The 21,623-nt window shown below is 36.0% G+C and overlaps 1 protein-coding gene across 17 annotated transcripts in view; it reads right to left on the bottom strand.

Annotated features, from left to right (window-relative positions):
• CADPS2 (calcium dependent secretion activator 2) overlaps positions 1–21,623 on the bottom strand; it is a 311,395-nt gene that overhangs the window by 56,985 nt on the left and 232,787 nt on the right. For all 17 annotated transcript variants that reach the window (XM_083829288.1, XM_083829287.1, XM_083829297.1 and 14 more), the window contains 2 exons: positions 9,238–9,341; positions 5,571–5,727 (listed from right to left, as the gene is read on the bottom strand). In XM_083829288.1, the coding sequence (XP_083685414.1) occupies positions 5,571–5,727; positions 9,238–9,341 (261 nt within the window). The remainder of the gene's footprint in view (positions 1–5,570; positions 5,728–9,237; positions 9,342–21,623) is intronic.

Raw genomic sequence — 21,623 nt, 5'->3', positions numbered from 1 at the left:
TGTCTCAGCTTATATACTAATTGATATGTATTTTGCCATTGAAAGTGCATTTTAAAGAGACAATACGTAGGCAAGCTGTAAATTTACTTAAGGAGTAAAATTTTCCATCCCTCTCAGAACTTTGGCAATGAAACTGCAAAGAATTTCATCTTTACAAGACAAATGGACACAAACAGCCTATTGCCTTTGTGTGTGTGTGTGTGTGCGCGCGCGCCTTAAACTACCATCCAGCCAGATTGTTGCATATTCTGGTAAGCCGTTATGCAGTTTGAGTTAGCTTGCAGTACTTGTAACCAAAACATGCAGCTCTAAACTGAAGGGAGGTTATAATTTCAAAGTAGCTCCTAACAGGACTGAGCAAAAATCCTAAGTCCCTGATCTGAGAAAAGAGTCCCAATACAATTAATGCAGCATGTAAGGTTTGATGAGAGGTATCTCTGTGGATATAAAGTTTGCCTTGATTATCTTGAATCCTAATTGTTCTCTATCTCTATCCTGTAGTTTAAGATGGGGGCTATTATGGTATACATAATTTCTAGTACGAAAGTGGTGCAAAGCCTGTAACAAAGAAGGAAGATGGTGCTAGTTTTGAAACTATTTGCCACTATGCTACTACTAACAGAGAAATCCTGTTTTCAATCAATAGTCATGATAATGGCAATGTGTTCCAAGAGGCTAACTCTCAAGTTGTTTTTTTTTTCTAAGTCAGCTTTATCAGACAGGTGTGCCATGGTTGCGTTAGAACAGGTACACATGTATTTTGCTGAGTGATATTTGATGGAAAACAAAGATTATGAATTAACTTTATAATACTCCTAGTTTTGACTGATTTGTGCCAGTGCTCATCACAAAACGCTAATGCGATAATGCTGAGCAACAGCACATAGCACAGTGTATCACGTCAGCAAATAACACAGCTAAAGTTCACTGACATTAGAATGGAAAAAAAATTGGGAAGGAGCAGAATATTGAGATGTACAAATTAATAAACCTCTAAAGTAAGCTAAATATAGAAACACTTCATGAAATTATGTACATGCCAGTAAAAGATCTAACACCATCTTAAACCAAGAGGAATTGACAACTGTCTTTCTTGAAACACTAAAAAAAAAAGATTACTCTGAATAATTAAATAACTACAGAAAGTAAATAGCCCTCTAAGGCAGTCCCTTTCATAACGTAATTTACAGGCTCAGTGGAGAAAAAGTAAAGTCTTCATTACAGAAAATACGATACAGTCCTGGGACAACCATGCCTTTCTTCTACAAATACCCAATTCTGGAAAAAAATCATTGCTATCATAGAGAGATATTGGATACTGTTATCTCTGTACAACCTGTAAAGCTTTGTACAGTCAGGCACAATTGTGCATGAACAATAGAAACTTTGGAGATCATTAAAATATATATTATAAAAGCAGCTACAGTATTTTTTTCAAACCTTCAGATTTTGAAAATTCACAACAAAGTTATCTACAATCTATTACCTACCTCCACAGTACATGCCAGTTTGTCATCACTTTTTGTTATTTCTAAGTTCCTGTCAGAAAAGCTGAAATATTTTATAAGATAGGAAGGTCATACAGCTCCCTCCATTTTTTTAAAGTGGTTCTTCTCTTTGACTTAAAACAACAGAAAAATAATCACTGATGAACTCTGAACAAACCTCTTCATTTTTGTGGAAGAAGGTCAGAAAAAAAAGGAAAAACTTAAAGTGACTCAAAATGGAGACCTCCATAATGGAAATGTGAAGAAAGCTTCAGTCAGGACTTCCTCCTTCTTTTACTTCATGAACAGTTATATACTTCATTGGAAAATGCATTTTCTTCTCATTGTAAAATGAATACTGGCTTTGAAGTATTTGGCTTTAATCATGTACAACATTTTGTATTCTATATACACATTTGATTTATTTGAGTAGTAAAGACTATGCATTTTTGTTCTTGCAAAACTTGTATTTTGGTGACATAGTTATAATATAATCATAGATAAAAGTTTGTTTCAATGCTGTAAATGTTTCTTTATCATTTGGAGTTTGCTCATGTCAGGTTTACATGAAAGCTGACTCCTGCATTGAAGACTTTGAGCTCATTTAAAGCTCTTGAGATAGAATAACACACAGGTGTCAGTCCTCCAAATTTCACTGAAGATTAACCTAATATGCAATATGGTGACCTAACAGTTCTTTATTTGAAAGAAATCTGAAAAGTAATCTCTGATATAGCTGGAGAGTGAGAATAACCCAGTGGGACTTCCACCTCTTCATTTCCTAATGAGTTTTTTGATAATGAGAGGTGACTTTGCCAGTCACTGTGGGCTCTATTATGGCTAATTTACTCCACTTCACTCTCCTTGTTAATTATTAACACTAGCCTTTTTATCCTCATGAGGCCACATTCCAGTTTTTCCCTTTTTAGATTTTTTTTCTAAATCCATCTTTATGTGATAGTTTTCAGGAAAAGGTTTTCATTTAGGGTAAAACCAGAATTATTTATTTCATTTTGGAAGACTGTAAAATTGATTATATAAGCATGGGGAGCTATTTCTAATGGCTTTAACGCACTTGCAAGGTGAAAAGGATGTTAATTAAAGAATAAGTACTGTGGTTATATTTCACTTGGGAATTAGTTCTTGGTAGAATGATCACTTGCCACTTGCTAAGATATCCACCGATTAAAAGGTGACTAATTTCCATGGTTGCTTTCCAAGAGTTCTGGGGAAAAGTAGGGTATAATTTTCCAGATGGCTTTCACTTGCCAGAAACCGTCGTTTACTATATCTATTACCATTAGGGAATTACTGAAATTGGTATACAGGTGTGACATTTCATACAGCAGTCATTTTTTTATCGTTCAGGCTTTACAATCTTGCTAATAATTGCTTTGACGTGAAAAAATAGTTCCCCAAGTTTTCATAAAATGTCTTTCTCAAGGCCGATTGAATCATTTAGCATTATTATACGTGCAATCTTTTAAGAAAAGAAAAATTAGTAGCCTACCAGCATGTAGGCCTTCCCTTCTTTGGATATAAGGACAACCTCTGTTTGTTTCTTTTACCTCTGTCAGCTTGGAACCAATGCACAAAAGAACACAAATGACTCAGGTAGTTAAAACTGGTGCTACAAATCCACCTTTCAGGATTACTGAAAAATATCTCCACAGCTTTCAGAAACCAAAACCTCAGAACATCTAACTTCTCTTTGACCTTTGCACTCCACGAGTATTTAGTACCATTTTAGTATATCATTACTGTCAGAACCACTTTATTATCCAGAAACTAGGCAGGATTAGAGGGTCTCACTATACTGTCAGCATTAGCCATATAAAAAAAAAAGCAATCACTGCTGTTATTTAAAAATGTAGCTGAATATGGAAATAGTGGCAAGCACGTACAACAGAGTAAGGTCACAGAAATTTCCAAAGAAAATTGAATCAGATAACCTGGTCTCCATTTATTCCTCATCCAAGATGGCATTAAATACACTGCTTAGGACTATCTCTTTGCTCCCAAACCAAGTTTTATTCAAATAATGTAGTTTATGGGGAGAATGGTATCCTATACCATTGTCACTGAAGCCAAGTGAAGGTGCTGAAAACACTGGAAGAGCCATTACGCTTGCAAAGGTGACATGAATTTGCAGATCTGTAGGCCTTAGCTTGGGCTTGAGGGGAGCTTTCAGTAAAGGATGTAGAAGCACCTCTTTGAAGGTGCTCTTCTTATGAGTTTCAACTTCAGAATGGGGCAACAGTCCAGACATGGTAGCTTGTGGCTAGTGTTTCCTAATGCTAACCTCATGCTAACCCCATTGGTGTACTGCTTTCTTTTTCATGCCTAATTCCCACTGTGTGCTGAGTATAGATGTCAGATTTTTAGTCTGGATTTTAGACCTTATGCAGAGGATCAGACAGCCATTTAAAGTAATGTGGAACCCACTCTGCAGGAGCCTAACTCTTTTACGAGATCTGCCCCAAAATTGCATGATTCCTACACCCTTTTGAGCAGCTTTCTAAATCAAGCTTAAATTACCCACCAGCATGGCAATTCTGTGTAGTTTGTTTGTCCAAAAAGGGATCCAGACCAATCATTTTCAAATATCTTAAATGAAGGGAGACACATTTTCCTTCACTAAGACAACACGTGAAAAAAGAAATCATCAAGAATATGGCATTTAATGCGTTGCTGTGTGTAAGGGTACAGAAACATAATTCATGAAAAGAGACCTCTAAGACTGGATGTTAACGTTCCGACGCTCTGCCCTAGACCATAACCAATGTGGTGCAGTAACAGTGACTCTCAAGAATTCTGTTTAAGATTCAGCTTTAGTTTAGTAGCCCTGTCCACTTGCCCCCTTCCCTCCATGAAAGTAGTCATCTATCGTGTTACAGTGATCTGGACATTTGCTAGTTGCTCCATTTCATGATACGGTGCTGTGCCCAAGAGGTACTATACTGAAATGACCTAGATATTTCAATAAACACTTGGCAGCTAAGGGTAACAATATACGATGATAAATAATAAAGGTTGCAGTACGTGTCGCCTTGGAGAAAAGCTCTTCAATACTATTTTCCATTCTTTCAGTCATACAGTTTCCCTACACAGAGCTAAAACTCTTAAAAGCTATTGAACTTCCACAGACATGAAATAGATTTTCCAGGAAGAGTTAAAATTGATTGTTTGCATCTGTAATAATAATAAAAAAATCAAAATTCAGAACAACTTCAATAATTGACTAGAAATAATAGCATTTGTATCTCTATAATAATAATAATAATAATAATAAAAACAAACAACAAACGGCAGGTAATTTTCTCATTTTTAAAAACTAGAATATTAATAAGCATGTAAAACAGCACAAACACTTTTAACATTTTTTTCTTTATGGTGCTTTAAAATGCTATGAAAATTATTTCCCTGTAAAATAAGGTAAAATTTGATGTTTTAAAAATAATATCTAATTAATTTTCTTGTGTTTCACTTTTTATTTCTGTAATTCCATTATTAAAATCACTTTTACACTAAACATGCCTAGGAGATCACTAAACTATTATAAAAAAATGAAAACTGTCTCTTTGAAGATAAATTAAAGCAAGTTAACAAATTTTGGTCACCAACTTAAATAATGATACAACAATACACAAAGTGAAAACAATACTGATTTGCTGGGTGTATCTTCCCCCATTTATGCTGCGCCTACAACACCTTTACAAACATAATAACTGGTCTTAAACTAGCATATATGAAAGCTTAGAAGGAAATATTAACTTCAATTTTATTTAAGCAGTACAGATCAAACACGAAATATTAAATACCTATTATGCTACTTGTACATCATTACTTTAAAAGTAAGCAAAATCTGTGATATTCAATGGTAGCCAGAATAAGGAATTAAATGGTGCACGGATAAAGAGAAAATACCCAAATTACAAAAAATGGAGCACCAAGATATATATATATTATAGACACAGACACTGATGCTTTTATTTTGAGAATTATATTAATTAGAAACAAATTTCTAGGGTGTGGGGACATTGAAAACATCTTATGCACACAGCAAAAAAAATAAGATCTTACTGTCGTTTCTGAGGGAGTTATTCAGCAGTTGGAAAAGTGGGAAGCTGTCCCAGGAGTCCTGCGGCTGTGCCTCAAGTGCTGAATCCATATCAACAGAATAAAGAGACAAAAACTTCTCTGCATGCTCAGCCAGTAATTCTGGCCACCAAGCAAATGCCTGCAAATGTGATAAAACAGAATTACTCAGCACAAGTCACAAAGAGATGTGTTGGATCTATAGCAAAATACATTTGGATATGTCACTGCTTGTCCTATCTTATTCAGAGTGTCTGAAAGGGCCAAAGAGAAAAATGTGAAAATATTTTGTAAAACCTTGCATCAATAATATAAGAAATCAAATTGATTTCACTGGGAAAGAGGATAGAACAAAAATGTAAAACAAATAAAAAGCAACCTTTCCACCAAAAGACTTGCCAAGAGCTCCATTTGAAAAGGACTATAAATCATAGAATCATAGGATATCCTGAGGCTAGAGCAAAGAAAATAAAAAGGGCCTTATCCTTTTTTATATACGCTTTTCTTGATTTCATTTAATTTTCAAGCTATACATAATTAGATTAGTTTATTTTTCATTTAATTGATGTATATACATTTTGCCCTCATTTCTTAATCAAAAGGCTTGGTTTTAATGCCAAGTATTATTCCTTGAAGGTCTCTACTAATTTTCAGCACCTTAAGAACATGTTAAAAATGTTGGTAAAAAATTAAGATTCTCAGGCAATATTAGATTAAAAGATGAAATTGTGAGAAACAGTGCATCAGTAAGTAAAGCCAGCTCCACATTAAAGACTGCTTCATATGTAATTCTTGTACCTTTTTACTGTTGTTCAAATCTAGGTTTTGAAAGGTCAGTATTGAAACTGAATCAGAGGGAGCTGTGAGCCTGGAGTTAAAGATGAAGGTGAAGTGCGCTTATGAAACAGGATGAGTATCACACACTGCTGAGAATGTTTTGTTCAGTATTAATGAAAAATCTGAAGGTAAGAAATACCTACGCATACTAGATAAGAAAAAGTTTTTGCTTTCAAACCTATTCCCCTGTCTTCAAATAACTTGTTTTGAATACTTTTGAGTTACCGATATGGGACATGCACAACTTGATCTATGCAAGTGCTGAGGTCCCACAACTTCAAATAAAGTCATAGAAATACTCACTTGCATTTCTGAAATGCAGGTCCTAGGTATGCAGACTTTATCTACTCAGGCCCAAAAGGCATCGAGTAAGAGATAACATTTGAAAAGTTGTCTACAAATATGTTCTTGCCTCCCGGACTTTCTGATGGTCGCCTATAATACATTTTTGGGTGGATGATTGCAGCTTAAATGGAGAAAAGATGAATTGGCAAATATTTTAAAGAAATGTTTAGCATCCTGAAAGCATCACTGAAAGACACTTGACGTGTTGTATTGTCAGGACTTAAGGATGATGATTGACATCACAGTGAAAAAGACAGATGAGGCTTCAAAAATTTTGGCAAGAGTTTAAAATGTAGTCTTTTTCCTCAAACTGGAATAAGTTTCTCATTAGTAAATCCTGCTTAAATGGAAGCTCCTTACAGAAACATTCTTACCCTAAAAAATAACTAAATGCAAAGAAATAAAGAAAGAAGAAAAGGAATGTATATATACTCATTGCTAGGAGTCTCTTTTCAAAATTGTTTTTTAAAAATATTGCCAAAAAATTCAAAAGAAACAACCCAACCCAAACCAGAGCAAAACAGCACATTCTCTTTCCATCTTCTTCCCCTTTGCAAATGACACTTTGAATGAATCCAGACGGAAATTCTTCCGACCCTCTCCAAAACTACCCATCACTGCTTAGGCAGCAAGAACAGAATAACAAATACCACAGCTAAGATAGTTGTTCAGTCATAATGGATAATATGAAAATAGGCTAAAGGCAATTAGCAACTGGTGACACACATTCTAAGAGAACAATAGCACTGACCTGATTAAAGGAAGATTAAAGTTTTGAGATTATAGAAAGACACAGAAATGTGGCAATACAACACCTGAAATAATCAGCACAATTTATGCTACACATTCAATGCACTGTTCCATGCTCTAAATAGTGAATAATAATGCTTAGTTCATCGTAAGTCACATACCTCTCTTCCCTTTGGGAATCCCAGAAATTTGGAAGTGTTGTGAATAAAAAAAAAAATCTAGTATTAAAAAGTGTGACAAACTGTTTTAGAGATTACCGATTCTTTTCATCAATTGCACCATCAAACACTGAACATTTACTTAACATTACAATGTGAAGTCACCATACTTAGTTTTCAGTTGTACGTAGGGAGTGTATAATTTTTGTGATCTTTTTCTCATATATATTTTAATACTGAATTTTTTCATGTTCTATAAATGTCAGCAAAATTGAACATATGTTACATAAAACAAGGAAGGGGAAAATAATCTTAAAATTATCATTAATGTTTTCAAGCTGTCTTAGACTGGAAACTTTTGCTGAACTGATTTTTCTGAAGGCATGTGCAATATATTTATCCTGCTGAAAAATACCACATCTCTGACTGCACGTAGTATGGACAGTAATCTTTGAACAGGGATGTTCAATCATACACATATCATTTGATCTGTTTCTTTTGTGTTCTTTTCCACAGAAGTCTAATATTCTTACATTAATGCAGTTCCTCAAAAGACAAAGACAACAATATATATATATATTATTAAGTAACCATTACAGAGTAACACAGTGGCAACAGTAGTGTAGAATAGGACCTCCAGGGAATTCATTTCAAATCATTGAAACAGCTGTTTCTTCAGTATAGGATAAAATATCTATAACAAGTTCACACATGACAGATGTAGGCTAAAAACTAGATTCCATAGTGTGATATTAAACCAGATGTTTTGAATGATCATATTTATAACTACATATACTAAATCATGTTTATCTCTTTGTATATTTTCCTCAAAAATATTTATTGATTTTTTTTAGAACATTTTAAAAACAATTTCCTGAACCTTAGAAAACTATATTTATTAATTAAATGTTAATAATATGTACAATTATGTTTACCTGGTCAAGTTTATTTTTGTAGTACCTTGATATAAAAGGTGTTGCAATTCTAAATATTCTAAATATTATGGTTTCCGTATCACAAAGCAAAAGATTTGAGAGTAAGAAATGTAATATTGTTGTTTTATATTTTCTACCTTATAATGCTATTTTAAAAAGTGCAAGTTTAAAACAATTACTTTTCCAATTAACAGAAGAGCAATCTGAATGTGATTATTATACCTGTCATTATTTTAATCTTAAAATCAAGACCTAAACAGCATGATGGAAACTAGCATTGAGTCACATTTTCTTTCTATTTTGAATGAGAGGTTTAAAGTTGGAAGGAACAACTGTATAGGGCTATGAATGTTTTCCATACCATTTCACCACCTCTGGCACAAAGATGTTTTCTCTATTTTATGCTCTTTAATTTTTGTTTCTGTACCTACAATACATTCAAGCGATTCAAGTAGAATTTTATGTCACTTCACTTTTCATAAGCTTCAAGTCCCTTATTCCTCTGTAAATGTGAACTGCCTTAAACATATGTCAGAAAGTAAAGCTAAAATGTTTCTTGACAGAAATGCTTCACATCAGGAGAGAAAAAATGTAGGAACAAACCATTCTCTACAGTTACAGCCTCACCTCTGAATGATGTTCTTCATTTTGTTGCAATACTTCAATACAGAGTTCTGCAAGGTGAAGAACCTCTTCCAGTTTTCTAGCAGGTGTTGCTTGGTTCATGGCCTCTATGTGAATATAAAAAGCCAACCAAAATTGCTTTAGTTAGAAATAAGATACAATGAATATGTTTGTTTGTAGTAAGAGAAAATGATGTCAGAAAGGAATGGGGATAGTGCAAAGTTACAATTTTCTGTAGCATAAGCAATTTCACGTGTTGAAGACAATTATTTAATGTAAGTAAATGCAGCTGAATGCCCAGATCACAAGAAAGAGAAAATACTTCACAAAGAATTACTGATCATTATAAACATTATCTGATTTAATATGTGAGAACTAACAGGTGCATCAATGTATTAGATGCTCAACTTCTGCAACAAGCAAGTTCTAATTCTCTTCAAGGTCAGAGATACAAAGACAGCAGACACTCGAGACCCTTTTTGTTATTGTACGCTCAATACAATGCCATTCTCACTAGATGACTCATTACTGTCATCAGCAAGATTCATGCATTTTGCAGCAGTGAAAAATTCCAAACGTTTTATCTAAATAAGACATGACATTTTAGGCATGTTTAAAAATAAGAAAAGTGCAAAACAATAATTATTCAAATAACTTATTTCTACCTTCTGTTCACTAATAAGACTGAATCTAATCACTCTATTCAGTACTCAGTAAAAGGTAGCACTATAAAACACACGCTATAACAGAATTGACACAAACTGACTGAAAACTCCAAATAAAAGAAAACAAGGACAAATGCAAAAGTTACAAATGACATGAGAATCATTCATTATAAAGAGCAGATTTCAAAAAGAAAGCAAACAGCAAAGGTAAAACAGATGTAACTAAAAGTCTTTCAGAGCAATTAAAATCAGTTTAGTTTTAAATTAAAAAAAAGTCATAGGACTACAGGAGTATCGCAGGAATAGTCATGAGAGACAAGGGAAGAGAATAACAGAGATTTCTACAAGCATAGATTAATTATTGAAAGTAATTTTTCCAGCTACATATTTTTATAGCTTGGAAGAATTTCGGTATTAGGTATCCGAGGCTGCTTATTCAACAAAGCTCTTCTCCCAGATGACAAACTATGGGATGGAATTATGACATACGATATAGTCATATAAAGTATTTTTAATTAGCAGGTGGGTCACATCGAATAGGTTTGTAGTTGACTTATGAAATTGATAACACCAGGTGAGGGAAAGTCTCATGAATCCTATTTCCTTGTTTTCTGTGCATATTCACAGATCACATGAATAGTGATTCACATGAATACATGCCATCATATACAGAAATTTCAGCTGATATTTTTTCCCACTTCATGCATTCATCATGACATGGAACATTATCAGATTAATTAAAAAACTTACACGATCTCCTAGCTGTCAGTAAGAATATCAAACTGCATGCACTAAATATATTTAAACACTTAACATTTCTGGCAAGTCAAAACAACTTTTCAGACATCTTAAAGGCAGGTGACCTTGTCCAATTCTTCAAGGCTAACACTCTGATGCACAGTACCTTTATGAAACAGAGCTTTAATGCAATTTTTGAAGAAACAGTGCATTCGAACCTCCAGCAAACACATACTTAAAGGTGACTATAAAAACACATTATCCTAATGCCAATAACAAAGCAAGCAAATTAGCTACTGAAGTAACTACAAACAAACCTCAAAGCTCATTAAAATATACCACATAAGCAGACTCATTCATATAATACGATTTCCAAAACCACGATCTAACTGAAGAAAGGGTTTTTGTATGAACATTGACTAAGCACAAAACACACACCAGGACACAAAACTACATCCACTGTGTCGAGATCATGGCTATTAATATTTTACTGAATTTGAATATTTAAAAAATTTGATACTCTAGAACTCTTTATGTGAGTATAACCAGAACTATATTAATGTATAAACTAAGTGAGTTTAGAAAGGACTGGTCCATCCCCTGTCAGGTTATAGCATAAAGGCTACTGTTTAGATTCAGTCTTAAACTGGTTTCTGTGTTTATCCTGGACAGAACCTGCTGTTTCTTCTAGTGGTAAGCATCTTCCTCTCCATGTATACACAACAAATACCATTCATACAACTAATACATTGGTATCAGTATCACTGATGCAATAATTGTTAGGAAAAAAACAGTGATAGTAATACAGAGCAAGACTGGCACATCTGATTTCAGCATAAACAACTCACTTTATTACAAATTCAGCCTGTTCTTCATAGATTTTAGCATTAACTAAGCAAGCAAAATAACTGCATTCACAATTGTATTCATTTCTAATGACATTAAACAACCTCTAAACTATTAAAAATATATATCTATATATTGATCATTTTATTTTATTTTATTTTAATTTAATTTTAATTTTTGCATTGGAATAAGTTCGCTTATTCCATACCTGGAATAAGTTCAAGACAGCCTAAAAATGTTATTAAACATACTTCATCAGGGAGGGCTGGAAAAAGACCAAAGATTTACTAGTTAACGTAAGATTATCCTGAACCACACCTATGATGATATCATGAGGAAGAGAAATACAGGCTCTAGGAAATATTAATTCAATTGAGCTAGCACTTGGGAAATACAGAGATCATCTGTGTTGAAATGATGAATTTCAATCAGAAATGGCATTGAAAGGATAAGCAGAGGAGTTTTGTTTGTTTCTTGGTTGGTTGGTATGTTTGCTTTAAAGGCATAAGAAGTCTAATAAAATGAAAGATGAGAGAGTGGATCAAAAGTGCTCCTACATATCCATCAGATCGATAAACACTATCGAAAGAGAAGACCTATTTACTATCAGGGATGATGCTGGCATCAAAACAAATCAAAGAAATTGCAAGGATTCCAGTCATTATAGGACTAATGTTCAGTAGTTTTTCAATAGGATCAGCGTGTTGAGAAGAAAGAGGTTAAGAAACCTGAATTTCCTTTTGAGGTGAATATGGCAAATTTTGAAATGATGTTTCATAGTAGGAATGCCTAAAATTGTGGGAGAAATTAGTCTCCATGAATTCTAGTCTCACATTTGCATGAAATTCTCCATGTACTTGGAAACTACTTTCTACTAATTAAAATGCAAATTACTCTTGATGCTTCATACAGCTTTCAATGATATTTTAAAAATCATTATTTTTCTACCATCAGATTTGCTGTTAAGAAAATACAGTAACTAACTGCATTTATTCTGCATCCTTGGACAAACCTCTCTAATTTTGTTGTTGTCTACTTTGTCAAAGAACTAATCTATACGGCAATTTTGTTTGGATGGTATGTGCTTCTCCACATTTCACTTAGTCTTCATATAAAGCCACTTTTTCTGTATGTAAATTACTACATCAATTACTTTTTCACTATCTAATGACGTTTATTTTTCCAAAATCTTGTAAGCATGGGAGCATGGGTTTACAGACAGAATTACCATAATTTACATGAGTGTATAAACAAGTGGCTGTGAAGTAATTTGAGAAAAAAGAACTAAATAGTAACTTTAATTTTTATTTTTTATTTTTTTTTAACCAAACAGGTAGTATATTTGAAATGGGAGTACCAATAAATTATTATCTGGAAGTTTTAGAACATCCAAAACATCACAACACTGTTTGTCTTCATAAGTGTAAAAAAAAAAAAAAAAAAATAGAAATCAGTGTTGTCAGTTTTCATTATATTTATCATGTCTTTCTCCCCACAATTACTAAGGGTTGTTAAGATGTGTTTACACTGCTTAAACTAACAAGTTGCTGTAGGAGTCGAGTCAGTAAATATGCTGCTTGACATCTTTTAGAAAATAAACAGAAAAAGCCATCAATCATCTGTTTTCTGCTTCACATTCTGCCAAAAAGAAAAAGCAAAACAGGCTTTGTGAATAATGGATGTTTTCTCAAGTAGACATTATCAGTGAGTCACATAGGTACCAAGGAAAAAATTGTTAAATGAGATAAGTTAACTGAGTAAAAAGCTATTGAAATGAAAAGGTGACTGCTTCATGGACAGATGGAGTTTAAGGCCAGAAGGGACTGTCAGATCATCCAGTCTGACCTCCCATGTTACACAGGTCAAAGAACTTCTCCCAGTACCTCCTTTACTAAGCCCAGTTTGTCTGAAGCCTAACTTATATTTGCTTTCCAGAAAAGATTTCATCTTTGAAGACAACTGTAAAACTCACTTTGCTTGTTCACTCCCCTACCCCTCAGCATGTAAGCACCATCACTGTTAAATGTGTGTGTTAAATTTCTCATTGGCGTTTGCTTGGCTTCAGCTGTTTGGTCTTACTATGCCTTTCTCTGCCAAGTGAAGGGACGTTTCCCTTCCTGTTTGTTTTTCCTCTGTGAAGGTATTCTGCACTCTGATATAAGCCACTTATCTTTAAGGATCTGAACCAACAGAATCCTTCAACTGTATGCTTTTGCCATCATTAAAAATACTTTTAGCTCTTTTCTGTACTCTATCAATTTTTTAACAGATCTTAAAAATATTGACTACAGGATGACTCAACTACTAAGCTATGCCAGATGCTCTCACAACTTTACTAATGCTGCCTCGTTCTGCCACATCTGGGTACTGGGAGCTTGATAAGCTGCTTGTCTGCTTTTACTCCAAATGCACTTCAGAATGAATGTCTACCAGGTACAATCCCATATTCTGTATGTCCTGCATTCCTTTCTATGCTAGAGTTATTATTTTACAGTGTGTATGTTTGCATTACTTATATTGGAACATATTTGGCTTGAAAGAATTAAGGTTTCCAAGCACTCCCGATCACACCAATGTTTTGTTACCATTACTTTCCACAGGTCTTTGCAATATTAAAGTTATTATATAACTTTAAGCAAAGATTTTACATCTATGCCCACTGAACATGAAAATGTGAAATAGCATCAGGTCTAGCACACACACAAAAAAATCCCTTCTAGAACTCTGCTGATATAGTGGCAATTACCGATTGATGTGCAATTTGTTAGGTCTCTCAATTAACCTCTTCTTAATTCTTTTAATGCTTACTTTAGCAATGTTGTATTGTGCTATTGGTTTTGTGAATGACTATTACACAGTAGTAAATTCTATGCTTTATAACATTCCATCACAACCTTGTTTTGTATTTCCAAGTGTTCTTGCTTAGCCTTTGAGCCAAGAACCATGACAATTAACCAAGCTCAACACCTGAGCTCTGTCTTTCTTGGTGGGGAATGGAGTGAGGAAATCTGTCTTCCCAGCAGAATCACTATGATACTGATCAGCAGGATGGGATCTGCTACAAGCAGAAATAGGGACAAGGAGAAGGTGCTTGGGTAGTACTATTCTCCAGATGATGACTGAGCAGAGGACTCTCCTAATTAAAGAGGTGATTATTCTCCTCACTTACGAATACAGTGCAACAAGCAGGTTCCCATTTCTGGTCTGGTGGTCTTCCCACTGTGGAACAGCATATATACCTTACTCATTTTCCCAGTCCAATATTTCATCCTTCCTCCAACAAGCCTATTTAAACCAAGACACTCATGACAGCCAGGTTGTCCCCACACCAGCGGATCTTCTATTGACTAATAGTAGGGATACTAGAAAAAAGGCAAGTAGTTGTGTGATGCTTAAGAACAGCTCCTCCTTTGGATCATCACTTCCTGCCATAGCCAAGGAAGCTGAGAGAGACCCTGAGTTCACAGTCTCAATGTGCCTATTGGCATCACCACATCCAGAGAGCTAGATGGGTCTGGAGACTTCTGTGCTGCAGCTTACGATTTCATTCATCTCATTTCATGCCAAACTGCAACAGACCATCAATTTGCATTTTGATCTTTTATGTATGATAATTGGCATTTGTTTTGATTTTCAGCAGCACTGTTGCACTGGTCACTGTCAGAACTCAGCTCTTGTGCTACTTAACATTACTGCTACCGGCAATCAAACACAGAGAAAGTATAAGTTGTCCACTGACGTAGAGGTTTAACCATCAACTAATGCATTTGTATGCGTGCGCCAGAATTAGACCCACAAGAGGGCAAATAATGCGATGACTGTGAGCAATTACATTCATAGAATGATAACCATAGAATCACTAAGGTTGGAAAAGACCTTCAAGATCATCTGGTCCAACCATCACCCTACCACCAATGTCACCCACTAAACCATGTCCCTAAAAACCACATCCAACCTGTCCTTGAGCACCCGAGCACAGTGACTCCACCACCTCCCTGGGTAACCCATTCCAATGCCTGACTACTCCTTCTGAGAAGAAATGTCTCCTAATTTCCAACCTGAACCTCCGCTGGCACAACGTGAGGCCATTCCCTCTAGTCCTATCGTTAGTCACCTGTGAGAAGAGGCCGACCCCCAGGTCCCCACACCTTCCTTTCAGGTAGTTGTAGAGATCAATAAGGTCTCCCCTGAGCCTCCTCTTCTCCTGACTTAACAACCCAATCAAACTCCTTCAAGGATGTTATGTGCACACAGCAGTGTATGGCTTGAGGAAGTCTTAGAGTTTCTGAAGAAACACTGCCTGTCCAGATATTGTGCAAAGGGACCTAAAGTATGTGTACATCTTTCCAGATCCAATCATAGTGCATGGAGTCTGAATGAACTGTCCTTTATTTTATACCAGCTCTCTTGCTATAGTGTCTGACTGATTCACTCCAAATCAGAGCCTGAAAGTGAATTCATACCAATGCAGAGTAGATGACAGGAAAACCCTGAAGTAAAAGGCCATAATATAATTTGATAATAAAATGCATCATAATTTGAGCTGTATGAAGCCAATTCTGCTCCAGTAGGGCCAGCTAATTCAGACTTTTTGACATGTAAACCAGCAGTGCTGCTTCTAGACTTGTAACAAAGGGAGTATAAATGACAATAAACTGGAGCTAATATATGCTACTAGACCTGAACTGACTCTCCAGAGTTAATCCACAACTAGGATAACCCACTGGCAGATAATTTAGATTTGACCTTGGTGGATTTTCTTGCAAATTCTCACAGAATTAATTCTGCAATGAAAAAGTAAGGAGTGGACATCTGGGAGGACATGCTATATTTTTCTGATTAAAAAAGAATTCTAGCCTTATATAAATAATGGAATTTAGCTTTAATTGTGAAGTTGAAATCAGTCTTTCATAATTGCTTTCTAAGAATTAAATAGGATTTTAAATTCTGGAGACAAAATAGTTTTAAAATTAATTAACATTACCCTCTTTGTACACAAAGATTATGAGATTTGTAGGAAGTTAGAGTTTACATCTCCTAGTTCATAACCTATTGTTTTATAAAGTGGGTGACACTACAATGTTCTCAGCTTTTTCAAATTTATTATCATATTCAATGGAATTACCTTCACGGAACAATCAGATTTCTTTACAAAAACGAGAACCTATTGGTTCATGTGAAGCTGGGGAAAAAAAAAAAAGAAAAAAGAAAAAGGAAACATGAAATCCGAAGAGGTAAAAGCAGTAGCAAAAATTCAGAGACAACAAGAAATCTCATTTTTTAATTACTGATCAAAGTCACCTAATTTATGATGCTTTGTATTCTGTTTTTGGAAACACAGATCAGATACTAGCACTTGGTATTTTCTTCCTTTCCTTGCTTATAATTTCTCTTCAAAGGGGGCAAGAGCTAATGTTCTTAGCACTTTCTGTTCCCGTGGAAGAAAACTCAGAGGTAACAAACATGGCAAACTGAAGAGCTCCATGAATTAAGGGAGCTGAATAATTGACATCCTAGTGCCAGACAACTGGCACTTGAAAGTGCAGACTTAGTTTTTCATCAATCTAACAATTTTAAGAGTCTAAATTTTTGAGAGTTACTGAAAGATGACAAGAGCAAACCTAATGCTTGCAGGTAAAGAGTGAGGAAAAGTGATGCTGACGATTAACTTTAAAAGGAAATTTGAAGAAATGACTAATTGAGGATATACAATGAAAACAATAAAATGTAACATATTTGCAAATGTAGTTTGCACTAGACTTGTGCAGTGGCTGTTCTTGATCAGATATTTTCTTAGGAAAGGAATTCCGTAGATCTCATCTATTCTGACTTTACTAAAGCATTTGATACGGTGCCTCATGGGAAGACTACCAGTTAAGCCGACAAAAATGAGGATTAAAAAAGAAACCGTGTGTTGGATAAAGAAGCTCCCTCAAGAGAAAGGCTATGGATAGTGTTGAGAAAGAGCAAAGAAAGGTTTCTTGAGGAGTTCCTTGAGGATCCACTGTAGGACTGAGCTTCTTTAATATTTCCACCAATGACTTCAGAATGAAGACTTTAAGAGTGTGCTGATAACAATGTTGTAAAACACTGGGAGTAGAGAGCAGGGTCAAAATGCAGTAACAGAAAAATTGGAGAACACCGAAGAATGTGAAAGAAAAACAAAATATAATACTTTAAGAGGAAGGGCAATGCACTTGACAAATGAACAGCAGTAAACATTTGCTATAACTCAGCAGTTGGAAATGATCAGCCTCTAAAGACTGGATTGTATTAACTTTTCACAGAACAGCTGTGTGCCACAAGCCTGATATGGACAGGAAAACACCAGCATTTCTCAAATATATTACATTAAGCATTTATGGTTGTATGGGGCTTATGTGGCAAGGGTTTGGCAGCGAGGGGGCTGCAGGGGTGGCCCCTGTGAGCAGAACCCAGCAGCTGCCCTGTGTTAGATCAGAGCCAGCTCCAGTTGGCTCCAAAAGGGACCTGCTGCTGGCCAGAGCCGAGCCAGGGAGCGATGTTGGTTGGGCCTCTGGGAGGGCAGATTTAAGGAAGGGAAAGAACTTCTGTGCAACAGCAGATGGGAGGGAGGAGTGAGAAAAAATGAGAGAACCAGCCCTGCAGACACCAAGGTCAGTGAAGAGGGAAGGGGAAAATGTGCTCCAGGAGCCCTGCAGCCCATGGAGAGGCCGATAGTGGAGCAGGCTGTCCCCCTGCAGCCCATGAGTCCCACATGGAGCAGATCTCCATGCTGCAGCCCGTGGAGGAGCCCCCGGTGGAGCAGGTGGATGTGACCTGGAGGAGGCTGTGGCCTGTGGAGAAGCCCTGTGGGAAGCAGACTATAGGCCAGAGCTGCACCTGTGGAGAGGAGCCCACACAGGAGCAGGTCTGTCAAGAGCTGCCACTCATCCAGGATACGTACTGGAGCAGTTTGCTCCTGACGGACAGACTGGATAGTACCGACCCATATTGGAGCAGTTCTGGAAGAGCTGCTACCTGTGGGAAACCCCCGCAGGATCGGTTTGGGAAAGACGGTATCCTGTGGGAGGGACCCCACGTGGAGTAGGGGAAGAGAATAAGGGTGAAGGAGTAGCATGGTGGAGCTTAGCTAGCCATCAGTGTGCAACCACACCATACTGGTGTAGACTGAGAACTGTGAAAGGCATTTCATGGACATGACTTTGCACAGCCACCAACGTTCAAGAAGGCTCAATTCAAACTTTAATAGAGAAAGGCTTCTAAGATGATAAAACTAAGGAACAAAAGACTAAAAGATAATGAAAGGCTATTAAAAAGTAAGTTGTGTAAGTATAAAACAATTGTCTAAACACATCATAGAGTAAGGAGGGATTGGATATGAAGCTAATGAAGGGAGGAACTATCTGAGATAAAGGCTAAGGGTAGTGTTCTAAAAATAGGTAGTAACTTGACTGTAAGGTGATTCCTAACTTACAGAGCAAGAAGGACTTGAAATGGCCTTAACATGGTTGAAGCAGGGGGCAGAAAAGGGGAAGAAATATGGAACAAAGAACAGCTCAGCCCAGCTGTTAAGGCAGGATTTGGGTACATTTATGAAGGAGGTATCAGGATGAAGCCCTAACGGTCCACAGGTTCCTTTCCAGACCTTTGTTCCAACACTGAAATCAGGAATATTTGATTGTATTCTCATATTTCCATTTTAGTTGCACAACAGAGACCAAGAAGGTGCTATGCAGCTGTGCAACTCATTCGTTTTTGTTTGTTCAGTGAAATGAACATGCATGGAGAGCTTTAATCAAGTCCTCTCCAGGTACAATGACTCTCTCCACTTGTCTTCTCAATTTCAATAATGTTTGTAGTGTTCTTCTTTTTAAGTCAGACAGATCCTTCTGAGCCTTGAGGGCATTTACATACTACCCTTTCCTTTAGAAACTTGTATGTAATGAGTATGTTAACGATCAGTGTCCTTTAAAAAAAAGCAACTGTTGAGTTGCTCCTGACCCTCTATTGTATGGAGTTAACAGTTATTCAGCCTTTGGCAGTCTGTCTGAGAGAAAGAAATATTGGGATGACAACTGTGATTTGTCTTTGAGCAATTGCACACTACACAGTAACTATTTGCCCTGATTTTAATTGAATTTATTCTCATTCCTTTTATTAAAACTTACTGGCAGAAGGAGCCCGGTATATATATTCAGTTACCATAGACTTTTAAAAATAATGAGTTCAAAGACAATTACCTAATAATTCACATTTACAATCTGTCTGTCGCCTCAAAAGTGAGGTGTATCTACCAACAACGATAGATACTGACCTGTTCGCTTCACAGACATTTACCACTTTAATCCCTAACCCAGGCCCTTTTTTACTCCACAGAGAAGTAATGCCCTTGTGCTGAAAAATGTGTTTACATGTGAGGTTCTACCACTTCTCTTAGGCAATGACAGCAGCACTTGCAGAGTCCATTTCTCCTCATCCATTCAGATTTCAAATTAATGTAATTGGGGAAAAATTGTTTCTGAGAAGGAATAAAGTATTTTATTACTGTGTGTTTGTTAATGGGTGTGTACAAAATGCAAATAAACACATGATTTCTGTATAAGTAAGCTGATGTTTTATGAAGAAGAGAAAACAGGTGAGGGAGGCATGCAAATTTCTCTAAGCTATTCATTGGAAGCTATACAACATTCATCTGAAGTATTTGGCTCTGGTCTCGGCATCCAGCAGACCAAGTTACGTTCACCATAATCTATTGGGAGAGATAACTCAAGTTAAATATTGAGTAAGACTAGAAAATGTATGTCATACACAAAATGATCTAAAAAGTACTTTCAGGTAGTGGTCTCAATGGCAGCATGTGCTGAAATGAAAACAGTTTATACTTAAAAAGAGATATTCACGTATTGATGCCATGATCATCTTCTTGACAAATTATAAACCCTTGCTGCAAACTACAAGGGCATTACATGAGAGTTCTTAGACATAGTTCAAAATTATAATAGTAGGTTTGCTGCTGTTCTCTCCATAATGGCAATTATACTGACTGAACAGATTAGCTACTCCATGAGAATTTCAGCTGTACATGTCATAAGGAATGACATGCTGAACCTTGTATAATTGTCACTGCAAATGTAATTTTTATTGAAAAAAGCTCTTCTATATTCATAATAGTACAACTACATGGGAGTGCTAAATAAAATGTCATCCTGACTGCAAACAAATCCTGTTGATACAAGTGCTGCTTATACTACTGCGTCTGCCATTAAGAAAGTAACCGCCGTCTTCTGGGAAAGCATTCAGAGTCTTGTTCAATTGAGACTGTGAAAATGAGAGCGCTTGGGGAACAGACCTGGGAACCTGGCAACCACACTGCTGAGAAAGGATTCTCGCAACGAAAAGAATTTGCATCTTCACCTCTGTATTACCCAACAAGGACACTCTTGCAATTCAAGATTCTCTATACAGTATCCAGCGTACAAGTTAAAAGGTAAATAATAATTATCAAGAAATAGTTTTCCTTATTTTCCACAACAATACAATACATGGTTCTAGGGCTAAGCATGCTGTACATCAAGCTCATGATGAAATCTATAGTGCAGCTGGTGACACCAATAGGAACAGGATTTGGCTCTGTTGGCCAGCCTAAAATATGAATGATGCCCAAGATCAAATTTTATTTGGATTCCGTCCAACTACTTCACCTTTTACACCAGATAAATTGGTTCAATGCAACATTAAATTCTCATGCAACACAGTCTGTTTACTTCTTTCAATAAAATTAATTTTTTGGAGTGGTCTCATTAATTTTCACCTGTATTTTAGTCAGAAACAGAATTTAACTAAGCAATTAAATTATAAATACAACCTCCAAACCTCTAGGTTCACCTAACTCATGAAGTAAATTTCCATTTACTCACTGTATGCCATAGGCTTTGCTATCCTAGAATCTTAAGAACACGGCAATAGTTCCTCTCAAAGCATGCTTAAACCTAATGTAAAATGACTGAAAATAGGAACAGTCTTTTTTCTTTTTTTTTTTTTCCCTGTGTTTGTATGTCATCTGTGCTTAATGGTTTGTGATTCTGATGTAATGGGCTTGAGAAAAAATAAGAATAGCAAATGTGTGGGAAACAAAGATTTCTACTTGAGGTGATACAT

The sequence above is a fragment of the Anser anser genome (genome assembly GCF_964211835.1).
Source record: "Anser anser genome assembly, chromosome: 1".
NCBI classification, from domain to species: Eukaryota; Metazoa; Chordata; class Aves; order Anseriformes; family Anatidae; genus Anser; species Anser anser.
Note: the sequence above shows the minus strand (reverse complement) of the source record. Positions and strands in the feature narration are given on the sequence as shown.